Genomic DNA, 15,137 nt, shown 5'->3' on the forward strand with positions numbered 1-15,137 from the left:
TAAATATACACACATACATACACAGATACAAATGCACATACACACAGGTACACACATATACTCAAACACACACACACGTACACACGCATGCACATATTCAGACACAGACATCTCTCACACATGATACACACACACATATATACACACAACTCATAAGCACATTCCACTCTCTTGAATCAGTCCTATTCCTGGAAATTAGAGTCATTGAATGTCAGGGATAATACAACTTGCTCCATAATATAACTTCACCAATTTAACTTCGAATTATTTCTGTTCTTAGTTTGTAGATTTCACAGTGCAGCTGCAGTACTTTGCTTACCCACCAGATGGCATAACTGTGCATGAATTCCTGAAGCAGTGACACCCAATGGCTGGAGGATTGTTTGTGCGACCGTGCCCACTGACACGGACACAGCTGACACAGTGATGCTGTGCACACAGACACCAATGCTGCAGTCGTGCATCCAAACAAATAACACAGCAACTGTGTGCACACTGACACAAGTGCTCCAAGCCCAGGGTTTGGGAGCACGGGCAGGAACTGGTGTTACTGAGTGCATCCATGGGGCTGAGAGCTGTGTGGCTGGCTTTGCTCTGTGTGTGTGTGTGTGTGTGTGTGTGTGTGTGTGTGTGTGTGTGTGTGTGTGTGTGTGTGTGTGTGTGTGTGTGTGTACGAGTGTGTGTGTGTGGGTGTGTGTACGAGTGTGTGTGTGTGTGTGGAGGGAGGGAGGGGCGTGTGATTGTGCGTGTATGAGTGTGTGAGTATATGACTCTGTGTGAGTGCGTGTGTGTGTGTGCACACGCGCGCCAGTGTCTCAACACTCTAACAAACTCCTACAGATGTACCGTTGAAAGTATCCTGACTGGTTGCATCACGGCCTGGGACGGCAATTCGAATGCGCAGGAATGTAAGAAGCTGCAGAGAGCAGTGGACTCTGCCCAATCCAACACAGGCACATCCCTCCCCACCATCGGTGGTATCTACATGAGGCGCTGCCTCAAGAAGGTAACATCTATTATCAAAGATCCCCACCATCCAGACCGTGCCATCTTCTCGCAGCTACCATCGGGCAAGAGGTACAGAAGCCTGAAGTCCCCACACCACCAGGTTCCCTTCAACCATTTTGTTCTTGAACCAACTGGGCACAACCGTAATCACTGCAGTTCAGCAACACTGTGACCACTTTTCACTAAAAAGGACCTTTTTTTGTTCCAATTGTGTTCTTTCTGGTAAAAATTGTATATAATTTATGTTTAATTTGTTTTTCTTGTGAATGCTGCTTATATGATGCTATGTGCCTGTGATGCTGCTGCCGGTAAGTTTTTCATTGCATCTGTGCACACATGGACTTGTGCAGATGACAATAAACTCGACTCTGACCGGTCTCCAACCCAAGGGGACAATCCCCCAGGGGAGCACAGTCAGAGTGTGGTCCGTGGCAACACGACTGGCTGTATCGGCCAAGAGAAGGAAAGCAGGGAAAGCTACAGTGAGCAGGGGTTCAAGAGTTTGGAGGCAGAGGGTGTTACAGAGACACAAGAGGCTGCAGATGCTGGAACGAGGCGCAACACACAAAACGCTGAAGGAACTCAGCAGGTCAGGCAGCGTCTGTGGAGGGAAATAGACAGTCGACATTTTGGGTTGAGACGCTTCATCAGGACTGAAAGGTATAGAGGAGATAACCGGTATAAAAAGGTGCAGAGAAGGGCTGGAGCAAGATGAGATAAGATATTTATATATTAGTCACATGTACATCGAAACACACAGTGAAATGCTTCTTTTAGCATTACTGAGAATGTACTGGAGGCAGCCCGCAAGTGTCACCACTCTTCCGGCGCCAACATAGTGTGCCCTCAGCTCCTAACCCGTACGCCTTTGGAATGTGGGAGGAAACCGGAGCACCCGGAGGAAACCCACGCAGACACGGGGAGAACGTACAAACTCCTTAGAGACCGTGGCGGGAATTGAACCCGGGTCGCTGGCGCTGTAATAGCGTCACGCTAACGGCTACGCTACCGTGATAGGTGGATCCAGGTGAGGAGGGGAGGGGGGAGATAGGCAGATAGGAAGAACCAGCAGTTGACGGCGTGGATCTGGTGGAGGACGAAGTGGAGGAGAGGTGAGTGACGGGTGGTGGAGAGCGAGGCCCGGAGCTGTGGGAATGAGCACCAGAAGGTACCAGCGCACGGTGCAGAGGGTAGCACTGAGAATACAGAGGAAGTATTTCCATCTGCCAACCACTCCACTCACCTGCATCCACCTATCACATGGGTCGAGATCCTTTAACTCCCCACCGTTCCTTGTGAGAGGCAGATTCATCGCACCCAATGTTCTGGGTGCTACCGAATTTCCTGGTGGACGGCCCAAGCTGGTTACGGACACGCTGAGCAGCAAAAGCAAATCCCCACCCGACAGCAGTGTGGGAGCATCCTCACCAGCAGGACTGCAGTGGTTCAAGGAGGCAGCTCACCTCCGCCTTCTCCAGGGCAGTTACAGACGGGCAATAAACACAGGCATTGAAACATAGAACAGGACAGGAAGAGGCCCTTCAGCCCACAATGTCTGTGCCGACCATGATGCCAATTTAAACTGCATATCTGCCTGCACGTGGTCTATACCCCTCCATTCCCTGCCTGTTCATGTGTCTGTCTAAATGCCTCTTAAACATTGCTACCTTAGTGCATATGGTTGCTGGCAACATCTGGATCCTGAAAAATGAATAAATTAGAAAAGAATATTTCACTCTGGTCCAAAGATCCAGGTTCATTCCAGACCTCAGGTGCTGTTTGTATGGAATTTGCACGTTCTCCCTGTGGTCGTGTGAGTTTCTTCCAGGTGCTCCAGTTTCCTGAAGGCACTCTGGTTTGCAGTAAAATTTCCCACTGTAATTTGCATCTATGTAGGTGAATAGAAGCATCTGGGGAGTGTATGGGGCAGTGGGGGTGATGCTGATGTGACTGTCAGGAGAATAAAACATGATGAGTGCAAAAAGTTGCTTAATGATCAGCACTGGTGGTACTGAAGGGCCTGTTTCTATACTGCATGACTGTGTGACCTTCAAGGATTTACTCCTTGGCTGGTGCCAAGTTGAATGACTCTAAGACATTATTTACTTAGGAGCTACCAGCCAGAAACAAGCGCCCAGGATCCAGGCGTTAATAGCAAACAATATCCGCTCATAACTAACCTCTGAGTTCACTGAAATTTAATCTAATAACAATCCTACTACTAACTACTAAAAATCTGCTGGGAGTTTCTTGGTAAAATAAGCTCTGCTAACACCTTGCCCTTTACGTTTGAACTTCAGAGTTGCTGGCCCTTGATTCAGTGTCGGTGGCGTGGGACTTCAGTGCTGGTGGCATGGGACTTCAGTGTCGTGTGTCTTTTTTGCTACTAATGTCTTTTTTGCAGAGTCTTTTTTTCTTTGCTGTCTTGTATAATTTATGTTCCGTGTTGTCTGTACTTATGTGTTTGCGATGTTGCTGCAAGTATTTCATTGTACCTGCACCTCACCGTACATGTGCATAAGGACAGCTATCCTGCTGTTAATGGACTTCGTATGATAAAGGTGAACTCTTGACTTCACAATCTATCTTGTCATGACCTTGCACCTTATGTCTGCCTGCACTGCACTTTCTCTGTAACACTACATTCTGGATTCAGTTCTTGTTTTTCCCTTGTACTACCTCCATGTACTGATGTGGTGAAATGATCTGTATGGAAGGCATGCAAAACAAAGTGTTTCACTGCACCTCAGTACATGTGACAATAATATGACAATAAACTTGACTTGACACAGGTCAGGCTGGAGCAACACACACACAATGCTGGAGGAACTCAGTCCTGATGAAGGGTCTCAACCCGAAATGTTGACTGTTTATTTCCCTCCATGGACGCTGCCTGACCTGCTGAGTTCCTCCAGCATTTTGTGTGTGTTGCTCCAGATCCCAGCACCTGCAGAACCTCTTGAGTCGCAGGTCAGGCTGGGCTGGGTCATGAGCTACACAACCTCTCAGGCCACAGGGACACAAGAGATTCTGGTATTGGTTTACTATTGTCACTTGAACCAAGGTACAGTGAAAAACTTGCCTTGCATACTGATCGTACAGGTCAATTCATTACACAGTGCAGTAACATTGAGTTAGTACAGAGTGCATTGATGTAGTACAGGTAACAACAATAACAGTACAGAGTGAAGTGTCACAGCTACAGAGAAAGTGCAGTGCAATAAGGTGCAAGGCCACAACAAGGTAGATCGTGAGGTCAGAGTCCATCTTATTGTATAAGGGAACCATTCAATAGTCTTATCACAGTGGGGTAGAAGCTGTCCTTAAGTCTGGTGATATGTGCCCTCAGGCTCCTGTATCTTCTACCCAATGTAAGAGAAGAGAGAATGATCCGGGTGGGTGGGGTCTTTGATTATGCTGGCTGCTACACCAAGACAGCGAGAGGTAAAGACAGAGTCCAAGGAGGGGAGGCTGGTGTCCGTGATGCACTGGGCTGTGTCCACGACTCTCTGCGGTTTCTTGCGGTCCTGGGCAGAGCAGTTGCCGTACCAAGCCGTGATACATCCAGATAGGAAGCTTTCTATGGTGCATTGGTAAAAGTTGGTCAAACCGAATTTCTTTAGCGTCCTGAGGAAACATCCTGATAGGATGCGACCTGGAGCGACACCGGCACTGCTGGAGGAACGGCGGGTCGGGCAGCGTCTGTGGGGGGGGGGGGGGGGGGGGGGGGGTGAGGGACACACCTGGGGGGGGGGGAGGGGTTGGGGGGGGACTGGGGGAGACGGACCGGGGGCGCAGCAGCCAACAGGGGCCCCTCCCTCATGGGATCCTCCTGTGCCCCCCCTCCCCCTTCCTGAGCTGGGCGCCTGGCAACAGCTCACGTCACCGGCCGGCCGGTCCACGTGATCTCCCTGCGTCCGGACTACAATTCCCAGCAGGCGCCGGGGCCTCACGTGACTCACATACGGCTGCACTACAGCTCCCAGAGGGCATTGCGAGAGCGGCCGGGCGCCAGGCACCGATCACGTGTCCGTTTGCTGCCCGCTGATTGGACGGAATGTCTGACGGCCTCCTCCGGAGAGGCAGAGACCGGAACTGGAAATAGTCCCTTCCCCGGGCTGCCTACAACTTCCAGCAGCCTTTGCGCGCTCCGTCGCCGCAGTTTATCAATTTTATGAACGTTGCATCTCCCCCGTCCTCCCGCCGATTCCGAGCCCGGTCCTTCCGCCTTTCCAAACCTCGCTCTCCCCATCCGGAGCACTACAAGTCCCGGCAGGCTGCGCGGCCCGCTGCGCGGCACTTTGCGATAGGCGGGACGCGATTGGCTCCACGGCGCGGGGCGTGCGGCCAATCGGCGCGGCCCTCAGAGCCGGGTGGAGCGACGGGAGTAAAGGCGCCGCGGATTGGCGCGGCGGCGGTCAGGTGACCGGGCGGTTATGGCGGTGAGGTGTTTTTTCTGTTAGGCCCGAGCGGAGCAGCGAGGCCGCGGGCCGGCGTTTGACACGGAGCCGGGGCGGCGGTGAGTGCGGCCGGGGGCGGGGGCCCGGAGCCGGGGCGGCGGTGAGTGCGGCCGGGGGCGGGGGCCCGGAGCCGGGGCGGCGGTGAGTGGGGACGGAGCGGCCGTAGGGATCGGGCGGCTCCGGGCTCCGATCTCCGGCCGCCGGGGGCTCGGCTCCGGCGGTCACCGCGCCCGGGGGAGGGGAGAGCCCGGGGCCCGGCCCGGGCGAGGGGGGACCGGCACCGGAGGGCGGGGGCATCGGACACCGACCCCCGGTCCGGTCCGATCCGATCCACCACCCGGCGGCGGTGAAACGTGGGCGGCCGCTTCCCCCCTCCCGGCACCGTTCCCCGCTGCATTGCCTCCGCTCCCTCCCTCCCCCTCTCCCTTCCCCTCTCCCTCCCCCTCTCCCGTCCCCCCTCCCTCCCCCTCTCCCTTCCCCCCTCCCTCCCCCTCTCCCTTCCCCCCTCCCCCTCCCCCGCCCTCTCCCTCCCTCTCCCTCCCCCTCCCTCTCCCTCTCCCTCTCCCTCTCCCTCCCCCTCCCTCTCCCTCTCCCTCTCCCTCCCCCTCCCTCTCCCTCTCCCTCTCCCTCTCCCTCCCCCTCCCCCTCCCCCTCCCCCTCCCCCTCCCCCTCCCTCCCCCTCCCCCTCCCTTCCCCCCCTCTCTCCCCCCCCGGAGCTGTTGCAGGAGGTTTATCGCCGCGCTGCCCCCGCGGACACCCACCCCTGGGCCCGGGGGAGGGGGAGGACTTCCCCACCCGGAGCCCGGTGTCAGCCCCTCCCGACCAGGGACGGTGGGGGTGGGGGGGGGGTGTGGGGAACCGCTGAAACCTCCTGTCCTTAGATTGTTCACGGTTCACGGACGGAGGGTCTCCACCTGAAGCGTCCCTTCTCCTCCACAGATGCTGCAGGTTCCTCTTAAAGTTTGTTTCTTTGCTACAGGTTCCAGTATCTGTGCTCTCCTGTCTACTCAGTTTATTTGGTGCAGGGGTTGGCAGATGTGATTTATAGGTGGCTGGTTAAGCAATGCAGCAGGTAAAGTTGTTCAAAGGCCAAATTTACTGTGCTTTCCATGGCCAATTATGGTATAACCAGGATGAATTTTGATTCAACATCTGCCTGGTTATCGGACGGAGGAATGCTTGCTTTTGGCAAGACTGGGAGGTAATATTTGGCACAAGAGATTGGGTTGGAAAGGCCACCTAAACAAAGTTCTTCATGTTCTGATGTTGAATCCTGGATTCTCTTTTAATTGGCAAAGTACGACAGTGGCAATTATTCTTCCCCTTTGGAGAGATTCCACTTTTGGCTCGTTCTTGCTTGATTTGGAGATGTTTGTGTTCTGATGCTGTTATACATCCAAGTGGTCATCTGACGGTTACTTACAGTTACTACTCCTCTCCATCAGATTATATGTTGCAATAGTCAGGATTGTTATAGTTAGGATTGTCACTCATTGCTTACCACACACTGATTAGGGACCCGTGTTCTGATCTTACTGAAAAATATCAGAGACGTGGAATCATTGTAACGACAGCGTGCGTGAAGAGTCACAGTACTGAGGAACAATGTCTGTAGTAACTACTTAGAGTGGCAGTGTTGATGGCAGGTGCTTCAGTCGTACTTTGTCTTGTGTCGAGGCAGACTGGTGATAAGGGGCAAGCTAAAGTTTAACAACATGGCATTCTAAATTCAAATCTCAAACAGTAACTGGTCTTTTTATTACGTAAAAGAACCTCAGGAGCTGTGGATTTGAATTCTTGTGGTCTCTAATGTTACATAAAAACAACTCTGCAGGGTTTTCTTGCTATCTACTCTCACCTGTCCACCTCACCATTTACATGTGCTGATGATTGTATCTTAGAACTTTGGGCGATGTCATTGAAAGTTGTAAAATTTATCGGATGGCAAGTTTGTTGGATATTTGAAAAGATTAATCATATAAAATAGAAGCGTTGTCAGTATCAAGTATTTTTTTGTGCTTCTACCAAATTAGGGATTGTTTTATTCTCAGAACTCGTTTTCTACTCTTTGGGTTGGGCTGAAATTAAATCAGTGCCTTTTTTACGTAAGTGTGACCATAGAATCATGTGAAGGTTGCCCTGCTTCTTGTGTATTCCACCTTTCAGTATCTAGTTAGTCAAATCATGGCTCTCTGTACCTTCATATATGTAAGTAAGAACTCTGGAATCAAAGACCCATTGATCTGATTTCCTCAGCTGATGCCCTCTCTCCAGTCCCAGCAGCATTTTGAGGGTGAAATTGCGAGGTGGGTGGTGGGGTTCCAGATATCCTTGACTTTTTGTGTGGAGGAGTGTGGAATAAATGTTTCACTAGGCACAGAATTGCTCATAATTCAGTATGATCAGTCTGTTGGTATAGTGCGTTAACATTTAGTTCAGGAAAGGGGAAATGTCACACGGGTGCTGATTCACCTGAACTCAGCATGAAAGTATGACTGCACCTGCATTAACTTGGCAATTAAGGGCAGAGATGAAGCAGCAGCCTCATGTCTTATTGCTTTGTATTCCGTTACAGGGAATATGAAAGAAGTGCCAACATGACATCAAGATATGGGAAAACCTACAGCAAGAAGGGAAGTGCTGGCAATTCGAAGTTTGATGAGGTGTTCTCTGGTAAGCGAGCGAAAATCAGCACCAAATGGGGCGAGAGCACCTTTAAGGCGCAGCTGACCCAGAAGAGACCGAATGTGAAAGCAGAGGCAGTGGAGCAGCCCAAGCGGCAGAAGGTTGAAGACCAGTTGCCAGAGGACCCATTTGGGTTTGACAGTGACGATGATTCTCTCCCTGTGTCGTCGCGGAATCCAGCTCCTGCCAAGGCACCGCAGTCCACGGAGTCTCTGAAACCGGCCGATGGAGATGGTGTGACCCCGTTGGATGTGAACAGTAGGATGAGTCGGCCCATTGGCGGTGAGGCTGTTGTGTGCAACAGGTTTGCGTCCTTGGCTGATACAGTCCAGGAGAACAGTTCGGGTCGAGGTGTTGCCTTGTGTCCGGAGACCAAAGAAGACCAAGTCTCCGGCAACAAGTTGAACTCGCTGGGTGAGTCCGAGTTTGTCCATTCTGGAGACCAGTTCGCTGTGAACAGGATGTGTCAGTAACCATAACATTTACCAAGGCTGAATATGAAAGGGCAAGTGTGAGAAAGAGGGGTGCTGATTTCATTGTACGGGTTAGGGGGGTGGTGTGGGGAGGTGGTGGCCTGTTTGGGCTGGCATTGGGTGATGTCACTCAGGAGGAGAGGTGGGGTTAAGCAGTTTGGGGAGGTGTAGGTGTTGTCATGGTGCCACATGGGCAGTGTTGCTGCCCACAAGCTAGGAGCTGCAGTAAAGAATGCCAACATTATGTCCCAGTGATGAGGGTAGGTTTTGACTGTGGTTTGAGATGGGGCTTGTTGTAGGCAAGTCCACGACAAGTCCCTCTGAGTAACAGAGGATCTTGAGAGCTGAATGTGCAGAGTGTCAAATGTGTCTCCAACACAGTGGGCATGGTATGAAATGAGGGAAAAATATCATCATTGGGATCTTACCAATTATCCTGAAATCTGACTGCGATTTTGAAACCATTGGAGTCATCAATGTATGTCCATTCAGAGGTAGATTCTGCTGCAGTCCACCCTGATAAGTACTTAAAGACTAAGTATTATTTCTTCAAAAAGCATGCTGTTCATGGCTTTCTTTCAAAAGGCAATGATTTCCCATTCCATGTTGGGATCATAGAAGCCATCCATTTGGCATTAGCTGCAGTGACATACCCAGCTCTTTCAATGCGATACCCAGCATTACTTCACCTCAGTTTCTAGGGTGATAGAACTGTACCCATCAACACTGTAACCTGATGTTAATTGTTGATGTACTGCCCATCAGGACAGTGCTCCTGGGTCTGTAGTTAGATATAGACCTTGGTCTGGAGTTGGCCCTTAAGATTAGATGGTGCAGTTGGGTCTCTGGTGCTAGGCCCAGTCTGGGGCTGGTCAGCTTGGAGAGTTCCATTCTTTCCTTGAGTCTTTGGTAGTGGCTTCCATGGTCACCGCACAGTCGGAGTTGGACTGGTGATCAGGAGGCTCGAGTTAAATTTGTTACAAGTTTTTTATTCCAATAATGGCTGTCATGAAACTGACAGATTGTCATTAAAAACCCATCTGGTTCACTGGTGCCTTTTAGGGAAGGAAATCTGTCGTCCTTACCGATGTGCAAACCATCCAGCAGCAATGTACTGGACTTTTAATTGATGTTTGAAATGTCACTCAGTTGCACTGGACTCCTGCAGAAAATCAATAATGTCATTGAGACAGAACAGATCACCTGGCGTCGACAAAGGTGTCAGACGCACAGAGGCATGCTGAGCTCAGTTGATACTGCTGAGTCCTCCCATGAGCACCTGGAGATGTGCCTAAATTGGGAGTGCTGTCCAACAGATGAATTAAATAACAACCTGACAGAGTCCAGACATAGATTCATATCTTGCAGCCAGAATTTTCCATTACCATCCCTGACTCTATCCTGTCCCATTGGTGCATTGGGCTCACCAGAGGTGGTGCAGTCATATGCAGATAGGAGGGATGGGCCTGGAGGGATCCTCAGCATTGACTACAGACTTTTTTTTGTTTCAATGTATTGGGTCAAACATGGGTAAGGAAACTAAGTTGATCACCATCTCCAACTGGTGAGACACAATGCAGGAATTCAACCTGCTTAATCTTATCCTCGTGGATCTACCTTTGCAGATGAATCTGTCCCTGATACCATTGTGGAAGTGACCAGTGGCGAGAATTAGTGGTGATATAGTATTGTCTTCACTCTGAGGACAAGCTCGGTTGCATTACATGGCTGAGCACCCATGAAGCACTGAACCATCAGTGGCAGAATTGTATTCCACCACAATCTAACCTCATGGTCGGGAATATCCCTGAAATAAGGTGAAAAACCTCAGTTCAGTGAGGTGTAGAAAGCCAGACCCTGAGTGGCAGCAGGCGTAAATGAGCTCTGAACCATGTGAAGCTACAATCATTCACCTTCATGCCCATTGCGTTGGCCAGAAGCCTTCACCTCTGATGGTGAACCTTTCCATCTGTCTCCAGAATTCCCAATGCAACCAGATCCCAACTCCTGGCCTCTTGCCCTCACTAAATCTATTCATTGTTAACTGCCAATGTGACGTCGACCGTCTCAATTTTTTCCACTGCCTATACTCGCTGCCCATCTCTGAACTTGCAGCACTCTGCTATTCAGGACCAATCCTGACATCAACAAACCTTCTGACAAGGGCAAGGCTCTTGTGCTTTGAAGTAAGCTCTGCTTCACAGAAGTGTGTAAGCTCTCAGACATCTCATAACTCTCTCTGGACTATAACCATACTATTGATCCATCAGGCCCTTGTCTTCCAAGCAGTCACTGACCATATTTTCTGGGGCAATATTCCCTTTCCAGCCTTCAGTCTCATGGCTCCCCAATCCTGTGCAGCCCACTTCTACCTTCTCTGTAAGCAAGACTATGTGGGCAGACTCATGGTTTCAGTATGCTCTTGCTCCACCGAACTCATTTCTTGCCAACTTGATTCCATCCTTGCTACTCTAATCCAGTTCCTTTGCCAGAGTTACAACGTAAGGGGCCAGTCATTTAAAATCGGTGTTAACATTTCTTTCAATCATACCTACTGCATTTCCCGCACATCTGGGCTCAGCCCTCTTTTCTGGTTAGAACGCAGGTAGAGTTCCTCATCTTGCACTTCACCAGCTTCCATATTCAATGGATCATCCTCTACAGGATTCCCCCACCTGACAGATCCTTCATTCCTCCCCACTTTCTATATTCCAAAGACTTCCTGGTCCACGCTATCATCTCCACCAGCCACTTCCCTTTTCATGGCGCTCTCCCATGCAACTGGAAGAGATGCAATTTAGCCTTTTCCTTTCTGACATTCAGGAACCCAAGCAGTCCTTCCAGTGATTCACTTGTATTTGTTTCAATTTAGTTACTTAGGAGAAACCAAATATGGGTTGGGTGATTGCTTTGTAGAACACCTCCATTTGAGTTTAGTCTCCAGTCAGTTTAATTCTCTGTCCATTCCCACTCTGTTATCTGCCTTCAGCCTGCTAAATCGCTCTAGGATGTTCAATGTAAGCTTGAGGAATCACACCTTATTTTCCATGTAGGTATGTTGAAGCCTTGGGACTTAATATTGAATTGAACAATTTCAGGTAACCATTCCATTGTTATATTTTCTTCTCTACAAGTGTTGCTGAAATTCATTTCAATTTGTTTCTTTTCTGTCCTTTGGTTTTTAAAGTAATTGTTTCCATGTCAATTTCAGTCTGCATCCTATCACACACCTCCCCTCAGTTCGTTCCACCTTTTCCTCTCTGCAACCTGCTTGTTTTCTCACTTTCCCATTATAATGAAAAGTCTTTTGCCCGAAATGTTGACTTTTTTTTCCCTCCCAGCTGATGCGAGCTGAGTTGTTTCCAGCATTCTGTTTTGGTTGAGGTTTCTAACATAGTTTTCTGCTTCAGAAGCTGTGACCATGCTAAACAGCATTGAATGATAGCAAAGTGATCCCACCACCAAAGGAGCCAAGAAAACCTCTACAGTCCCTCCCATCACATCCACTCATGATTGGTGGTGATAATTAAGCTTAACAGGAGTAGTAGGCTCTGTTAAGGTGTGCACTTTGACAGTGGAGTCTGGTATGTAACTACCAAAAGCAAGACCAAAGCATTGGCAACCATCATCAGCTTCCTTCTGAGCTCCCTACAGTGACAGAAGCCAGTCCCCTGATAAATCAATTCACTACAAGTGAAATGGCATGCTTGTTACAGCAAAGGGACCCCAAGAGCATCCAGCTAAAGGGTGTGTTTGCCCAGAACTGGCAATGCCTCTAGCCAAGTTGTTCAGGTGCAACATGAGATTTGAGGCAGCTGTGGGAAAATTGCTGTGGTCTGTACTACTTACATATAGGACGGCAAATACCTTGTTGTCATTCATCAACTGAGTGACAGAAGAGATTGTCAACAGTGCCATCAAGCTGTCTTACTGCTGGGACCTCTTCAGGACAATTCATCTTAACTATTCACACTCTCCACCACTGGTGTGAACTAGCTACGATATGCACCATCTGCAAAGTTCAGTTCTGCATGATGTCTTCTACAGCACTTCCAGAACTGTGATATCTACCACATGGGAAGTCAAGGGTAGCAGGCGCAGAGGAATAGTGTCACCACTTGTGATTTTCCTCCAGCTTGTGCAGTATACTGACTTCACCATTTCTTCTGACTACATTTTGAAACTTGCTCCCACAGGGTGTGGTTGAGGAATGTTGCATAGTACTTTTAGGGGCGACAAGATAAAGATAGGTGAAATGAATCAAAGGATATGCTGATGGGGGTAAGATGTAAGGATAAGAACATGCCCATGTGGAGTATATGCATTGACTTGTTTTTATGAATTCCATGTTCTCTTTTTAAGAAATTTCTTATGAAGTACTTGATTTTGCACTAACCATATTGTATTGTCTTTGCATTTGATCTCTTCTAGAAGTAGAAACATTTTTTCAGTCTACTCTTATCAACCCTTTCATTATCTTAAATAACTCTACCAGGTTAACTTTCAACACATGGGTGTGAGTCATTCAGGAAAAAAGCTCCCTAACTTAATCTAACCTACCAGCAGCACTTCTTGCCTTGCAGTCAGTGTTTATTAAATGTGATGAGGGCTTTGCTTCTACCATCCTTTCAGGCTCTGAGCTCTAGGCACCTACCACTCTCCGGATTAAAAAAATCTTCCCTCCAGTTTTTCTATGTCTTAACTTTAAATCCATGCCCTCTGGTTTTTAACTCCTTCAAGGGATATGGAGCTTCCCAATTTACTTTTTCCTCTGCCTCTCATAATTTTATATAACTTGATTGTTTCCCCTCAATCTCTGTTGCAAATAACACTCAACATTCCAGTTTTTCCTCGTAGCTACAGTTTTCCAGTCCTGGCAGCATATTTGTAAATTATCTCTGCCTTTAGTGTATTTACACCTTTCCTGAAATACAGCGACTAGAAGTAGATATGCAGTATTCCAGCTGCAACCTCGCTCGAGTTGTATACAATTCCAGGATAGACTCCATTGTTTGCTTCAACTAATGAAGGAAAGCACTGTGTTCCTTTTGTGTGTGCCTTGTTATGTTCCCTTATATGGATCTGTGGACATGCACTTGCAGGGTGTCTCTGTTCCTCCATACTAAGCAATATCATCCCATTTGTTGTATATTCCCTTGTTTTTGTTTCAGTTGCCCAAATACATAATATCTCACTTCTGTAAAAAAAAAATTCAATTTGCTATTTTTCTGTCTATAGCCCTCTAGTCCAAAGCCAATCATGAGGCTGTTTTTTTTGGTATAATCTGCTAACTTATTTATCTTGTCCCCTAGCTAGAGGCCTAAATCATTAATAAACAAGAACCTTATCTTGTTTGTTTTTCCTAATGATAATTTCTAATTTTTGGACATGCTCCCATGCTTTTCTATTGTGTTTGGACATGGGATTTTTACAGGAGATCTTTGAGTATAAGATCAATGTCTCATCGTTCTCCCTTGATGCATTTCTTTGTTGCCAAAGAGCACCATAAATAGATGCCATGTGGTTTGGACCCGAAGCATGATGACTTGAGATACAAGGTCTCTGCATGTACTGTAGTGTTAGCAGTCAACGTTGGAGGCAGTTTTTTGATTGGCTGTGTGCTGTTGAAGCCGAACAGCATGATTATCTCCAAAATACAATTTCCAAGAGTCATTGCATTGGTAATGGTTTATTTTGTACAATTATAGTATTTAGTACTTAATTAAATATTATTTTAGTGTAATTTTGCCATGGAGGAATTTACTTGTCCTCTCCCTAATACTGAAAAGAGGCAAGTTCTTTTAATACATCATGTTCTTCGTTTAAATGCTCTTTATGGACCACGACAGCACTTGGTTGTACAGTTTTAGTTGCACTGGCCATGGATTTTTAAGTTCACAGGAGAGCAGGACACATTGCATTATCCCTGCTGGTGAGTAGTGCCTTCAAACTGTGTATAGTTTATACGAAGTGTATAACTTTTCGCAGTGTGCTCTTCCTTGTGGACTTGCCTCTAATTTGCACAAATTACTTTCTGTTAATGGTCTGCTTGGTTTCTACACATTCAATCTGTCAAACTTTCAGTGCATTAACAAATGTTTCATTTGGACTATAAGTTAAGAATTAATTGTTTTTGGTGTGCCCAAATCCCGATTGGTGCCTGGCCTCGGTGGTGTTTCACGCTTTGTCACGGGTCAGATGTTTTGAGGTGACCCCAGCATATTGACTCTCCATTTTAAAACAAAATGTTTGTGAGGTATTTTGTGCTAAGTGATAAGCACTTAGTGTTAAAACAAAGAATGTTGGGGCCTTTTTCAATAGGTGCAAAGGACTAGGATTACGTGATTAATTTTTCACTTGTCAAACTTCCTCCATTGCTAGTTTGGGGAAAGCAGCAAGAGGCAGAGAGTAATGTTGGCATGATATACTAGATCAGTTTGCATTTGAGGCGACAGATGGAAATTGAAATACATGACTGGCAAGGTTATACTGTTAGATGCAATTGGGTTAT

General features: G+C 47.9%; 1 protein-coding gene across 3 annotated transcripts in view; it reads left to right on the forward strand.

The window, feature by feature from the left end:
- The first annotated feature begins 5,357 nt into the window (after window positions 1-5,357).
- LOC127584612 (wings apart-like protein homolog) overlaps window positions 5,358-15,137 on the forward strand; it is a 154,945-nt gene continuing 145,165 nt past the window's right edge. Inside the window, exons 1-2 of one of the 3 annotated variants that reach the window (XM_052041401.1) lie at window positions 5,358-5,527; window positions 8,044-8,567. In XM_052041401.1, coding sequence (XP_051897361.1) covers window positions 8,066-8,567 — 502 coding nt within the window. In that variant the 5' untranslated portion in view covers window positions 5,358-5,527; window positions 8,044-8,065. Of the gene's footprint in view, window positions 5,569-5,599; window positions 5,610-8,043; window positions 8,568-15,137 lie in introns of those variants that run through there. The other 2 variants (XM_052041402.1, XM_052041403.1) reach the window with 2 other exon arrangements.

The sequence above is a fragment of the Pristis pectinata genome, chromosome 30 (genome assembly GCF_009764475.1).
Source record: "Pristis pectinata isolate sPriPec2 chromosome 30, sPriPec2.1.pri, whole genome shotgun sequence".
Lineage (NCBI taxonomy): Eukaryota > Metazoa > Chordata > Chondrichthyes > Rhinopristiformes > Pristidae > Pristis > Pristis pectinata.